Source organism: Cucumis melo, chromosome 3, assembly GCF_025177605.1.
Source record: "Cucumis melo cultivar AY chromosome 3, USDA_Cmelo_AY_1.0, whole genome shotgun sequence".
NCBI classification, from domain to species: Eukaryota; Viridiplantae; Streptophyta; class Magnoliopsida; order Cucurbitales; family Cucurbitaceae; genus Cucumis; species Cucumis melo.
In genome coordinates, this window is record NC_066859.1 from 10,090,132 (window position 1) to 10,096,032 (window position 5,901).

Below are 5,901 nucleotides of genomic sequence, written 5' to 3' on the forward strand. Positions count from 1 at the left end.
TATGACCAAAATCCAGGTGATTGAGCTCATGGGTATGGTCTAGAACAGGCTCAAGTTCATAAAAGCCCACCAAGGAACTTTATAAATAGAGGAGTTCTCTTCATTTGTGGGGGATGGAAATTTTTGACTCCATAAGGTCTAAAGAGAATTCTCCCAAGAGATAGAAGTCTCCTCAACTCCTGAAGTCAACCAATCTCGAAGATTGAAACTCCGACCACCGAAGATTGAAGCTTCTTTGAAGATACAAACTTTCTTCCAAGACTCCAACTTCAAGAACGCCCTCGAAGATTGAAGCTTCTTTGAAGATACAAACTTTCTTCCAAGACTCCAACTTCAAGAACACCCTCAAAGATTGAAGCTCCTTTGAGGATACAAACTTTCTTCCAAGACTCCAACTTCAAGAACACCCTCAAAAATTGAAGCTCCTTTGAAGATACAAGCTTTCTTCCAAGACTCCAACTTCAAGAACATCATGTGCTTCGCTTCCTCAAATCAAGCGTAAGCATCCAGCTGAGAGAGAATCAGAGGATCAAACTCTAGAGATCGAACCACATCGCATCGAATCAACATAAATACAACATCGACACAAGTTCAACCCCATGAACCAAATTTCTCCAAAAATCTCGTGTGAACAATGTGCCATTTATTTTTATTTCTACAATTTTGTGGAAGTTGGTGAACCTTTGGGTTTGATGTTAATTGGATTTGTTTAAACACCTTCTTTCTTTAATTATTTTATTAGAGGAACCCGACTTTGTTGTTTTGAATTCTTTTATTTATTTTATCAATTGTTCTTAGTCGAAGTTTGTCTTCATTTTTATTTATTAATAAAATGATATAAACTTTGCATGATTTTGAATTTTAAAATATTACTTTTTATTTTAAAATATTATTTTTATTTGAGTAAAAAGGTCGGTATGAATTGAAAAATGGTTACAAAAGACTGCAATAACAATAAAATAAAAAATAAGAAGAAAAAACTTTAAAAAGGGAGAGCACCAATCAAGTAAAATATGTTCTAACGAATAATTACAAAACGAATTTGCACCAACGGGACCAAAAATGAAAACAAAACTTTTGAATCCTTCTAAAACATTTATCATCTCTCTTAAAACAGCCTCTCTCTAAAAAAAGATAGGAGGAGGGTTATAGCAATCACAATCTTTGATGAGGGAGAACATGCACCTCTAGAAACCATGAAGCTTTACCATCCTTGGAGAGCACTAAGCAAACAACTACTACAGTTAGTAATTAACATGCAATATCTCTCGAACAAAACACCAACTCAAAGCTTTTGAAGACTGATTCAAATTACGTGATTATTTAAATTAATGTTTTTAAATTTATTCTCTGTTAACAGGTTAAGTTAATTAGTGAGTAAGTGGTGTAAGAACGTGTTTTTATTTTTAGTAAGTGTCAGTTCTTTGTAAGCCTTTAATAAGACATTTTAATTTATTATTCTTATATGAAAAAAAGAAAGGAGTTTTTTCTGGCCTGGCCTGCTGAATTTTTGTTTCTGGATCCATCAGTCTAAAATTTTTCCAACAATTTTGGTATCAGAGCAAGGTTCGAGAGAGTGAGTTGAGTGTAAAACACAGGGAGAAAAGATGGGCAGCAATGGCAATGTTATGAGTACAGCACAACTACTCATTCCAATCTTCAAAAGAGAAGGCTACGAGTTTTGGAGTATTCGTATGAAGACTCTTCTTAGATGTCAAGACTTATGGGACTTAGTAGAACAAGGCTATGCAGATCCTGACGACGAAGGCAAGTTGCGGGAGAATAGGAAGAAAGACTCAAAGGCGTTGGTGATTATTCAACAAGCAGTCTATTACAGTGTTTTTTTGCGGATTGCTGCAGCAACAACGTCAAAAAAAGCGTGGCTGATTTTACAAAAGGCATTTCAAGGAGATTCAAGAGTACTTGTGGTTAAATTGCAATCACTTAGACGAGACTTTGAGACCTTGATGATGAAAAATGGAGAATCAATTGCTGATATTTTGTCACGGGCAACGACAATTATTAGTCAGATACAAACATATGGCGAGACGATTAAGGATCAGACTATAGTGGAGAAAGTATTGAGAAGTTTGACTCCAAAGTTTGATCACGTTGTGGCTGCAATAGAAGAATCAAAGAACCTGTCCACTTTCACATTTATTAAATTAATGGGATCTCTTGAAGCATATGAGTCGAGAATCAATAGATCGATGGAAAGAAACGAAGAAAAAGCGTTTCAGGTAAAGGATGTAGTTCCAAAGTATAATGACAATGATCGTGTGATGACTCGAGGCCGAGGAAGAGGAGGATATCGTGGTCGAGGTCGTGGTACCGGAAAAGGGTGTAACTGAAATGAAGAACAAAGGAAGTTCAGAGTGAAATCAGGCAACAAAGCTAATATTCAATGCTACCATTGTAAGAAGTTTGGTCCTGTAAAGGCAGACTATAACGACCCAACTCCTTATACTGAGCTGAAGTCATTACTAAATGTAAATAACATAATTTAAGTCATGAAGTTTGGTTAAAATGAATAAAATCTCAGAATTTTATTTATAAAAACCAAATCAGGGTAATGTGCGAAATGTAAACAAATATTAAAATCCTACTCGGGCCCTATCTACTTTTAAAGAAACGAAATAGTAAATAAAGAAAAATTAAAAACTCAAGTGCTAAATGTTTAAACGGGGTGTAAAGCGGAAGCAGAAATCCCTATGGCTTGCCACGGTCACTTCTGGTCGCCCGCCAGCTTGCCCTTACCCTTACCCCTACCTCTACCTGAAAAATGTGACATGGAAAGAGTGAGTATAAAATACTCAATAAAGGACCCACTACTAGTCCCACTATGTGCCTGTTAACATCCTATTAGAATCCTGAAAATGGTACCCAATAACTGGCACGTTCCCGAACACGTGAAACATGCGCTTTCGTAGGAACGGACATCTGGTCTTCGGTGTCCCGGGGGAGCACCTAAGACATACTGGTCTGTAGCGAACCCGGAGGAAACACTAAGACAATCGGGCTGCGAGGATCCCGTCGAATCACTCGAATCATATTTATATCCATGCTAGACTGGCGTCCCGTCGGACTACGCAGTCCTAAATAGGTGGTGATCCCGAAGGACACCCATGCAGGTACGACTCTAATAGGCTAAGCTAACAGGTACCCTAACCATAGCATACATACACATAACATCATCATGTAATCATATTAGTCTAATCATCATATCACATCTCATCACAATAACCAAACATAAAGTCATAACCAGCCGTCAACACATTATACCATGTCATCATAATAATTCACATCAGCAGTCACATCATGCCATCAATATTTAACATATCGTTATGTAGTCTAGTCCTCAAGTGCATACCTAGGAATGCATGCGGTCTCATGATTCTAGTCGTAGAGCTAGTAGTAGAAATCTCTTACCTGGAGATTTGCTTGACGAGTCCTAACAGCAAGAAAAAAAAATGTGCTTTCCAAGCAGCGAGGCCCTAAATGGTTAGGAATAACAATTAATAACCTAACCTTCATGGAAACGAAATCCAAGAGTCGTTCGAAGGAACTTACTCAAGATCAAGGTTGCAATAATTCCCTTTAAGTCGAGAAATCCCACGTTACAACTCCAATTTGTCCAACCGGCCCTTTCAGAAAAATAATTTAATTTAATCCAAAATTAAATTATTTAAAACCAAAATTACTCTTCGTTGGGTATGCCAAAAAAAACCCAACTAACTTACCAAAAACTTACCAATGACACGTGGGGAAAGGACCAAAAACTAGGTGGTTAAAAAGGGCTTGGCGGCTCGGCTGGAAAAGCAGGGCTTGGCTCGGTTTGAAGAATTTTGGCTCACAAACACGCCGCAGGCGTGGCTTGAGGCGTGGAGCAGGCGCGCAGCGTGGAGCACGCGACGTGGAGCGGGGAGACGCGGCTCAGCTTCGCAACTTCAATCGACGGCGCTCAGTTCCAACGGACGGTCGCGGCTGGGCGACGACTGGTTTTGTGGCGGCAGCTGGCGGAAGAATTCGGGTGGAGAGGCGCGGCTGCGAGGAAGAAATTAGGTTGGCGATTGGATCGGCTACTGGCTCGGTTGTTCTGTGAAAAAGGGTCTACTGGGACGACTGGCGAAGAAGGGAGGGGCGGCGGCGGCAGCGACTAACTAGGGTTTCTTCTTTTGGGTTTGGTTGAAGAGGAAGATGAATAGTGCCCTTTGTATTTAATGCCACAATAATAATTCTTTATTATTATTATTATCTTTTCTCTTCCCCAAAAGTCTCACTCTCTCTCTTCCATTAAACCTATCAAAATCTCCCTCTTTCGATTTCAACCAATCACATCAATCCCTTCTATTTCTCTTTCTTTTTCCAAATAATATCTAACCATTACCTTTAACTAAAAAACAATCCTCTCTCTCCTCAACCCAAATATCCTTAATCTTCAACAAATAACTTTACCAAATTTATTTACATATAAAACAATTATTATCCAAATCAAAATAATTATAACTCTAAACCTTAATTAATCACAAAGTCAAAATAATCAAGTTCCTCAAATAAATTCGAAATTTCCATATCCACACTTAAGATAATAATGAAAAGGAAATCTAAATTGTTGGGGCGTTACAATCTTCCCCCCTTGAAAAACTTTCGTCCTCGAAAATTCTAATCCTCAAACAGCTCGGGGTGCTGGGCTCTCATGTCCTCTTCTCTCTCCCATGTGGCCTCTTCAACTCCATGGTTTCGCCAAAGAACTTTGACCAGTGAAATTTCCCTACTACGGAGCTTCTTGACTTCCGTTGCCAAGATCTCAGCAGGCTGTTCCTCGTAGCTCAAGTTCTCACTAATTTGCAGTGGCTCGAAGTCCACTACATGCGTCGGATCTGCGACATACTTCCTCAGCATGGAGACATGGAATACATCATGCACTGCGGAAAGAGATGGGGGCAACGCCAAGCGGTAAGCAACAGGGCCAATTCGCTCCAGTATCACAAACGGCTCTACGAAACGTGGACTTAGCTTCCCCTTCTTCTCGAACCTCAGAACACCCTTCATAGGTGCTACCTTCAGAAAAACCATGTCTCCCACATCGAACTCGAGGTCCTTGCACCGTACATCAGCATAACTCTTCTGTCTGCTCTGTGCTGTCACCATACGAGCTCGAATCTTCTGTATGGCTACATTGGTGGTCTGAACTAACTCGGGGCCTAGCATCCTCTGCTCACCAACCTCACCCCAACAGATGAGAGACCTACAACACTTACCATACAGAGCCTCAAATGGTGCCATGTCGATAGTGGCCTGATAACTGTTGTTATAGACGAACTCCATCAAGTGCAAATTGGAGTCCCAACTCCCTGAAAACTCTAGCACGCAGGCTCGCAGCATGTCCTCCAAGATCTGGTTCAACCTCTCTGTTTGACCATCGGTCTGAGGATGAAAAGTCGTGCTGAAGTCTAACCTCGTGCCCAATGCAAGTTGAAGTCCTTTCCAGAACTTCGATGTGAAACAAGCATCTCTGTCTGAAACGATGGATATAGGTACTCCATGCAGTCTCACTATCTCCGCATATATAACTGTCCCCACTTACTAGCAGTGTAAGTGGATTTCCCTGAAACAAAGTGGGCTGACTTCGTGAGTCTGTCGACAACAACCCAGATCACAGTATAGCCCTTTAGGGTCCTGGGCAGTCCTGTAATGAAGTTCATCGACACACTCTCCCATTTCCATCCAAGCACATTCAAAGGTTGCAACAACCCGGTTGGCCGCTGTCTAGGTGCCTTCACCTGCTGGCATACCAAACATCTATTAACAAAATCTGCCACTTCTCTCTTCATGTTCCTCCACCAATAGACACTCCTCAAGTCCTGGTACATCTTCGTACTTCGAGGGTGCATAGTAAAT

The 5,901-nt window shown here is 40.6% G+C and overlaps 1 protein-coding gene across 1 annotated transcript; it reads left to right on the forward strand.

Moving 5' to 3' along the window:
- The first annotated feature begins 1,607 nt into the window (after positions 1-1,607).
- Positions 1,608-2,351, forward strand: LOC127148659 (uncharacterized). The gene has a single exon (XM_051082855.1). It carries the CDS (start codon positions 1,608-1,610, stop codon positions 2,349-2,351), a length of 744 nt encoding a protein of 247 aa, XP_050938812.1.
- Positions 2,352-5,901: the final 3,550 nt, after the last annotated feature.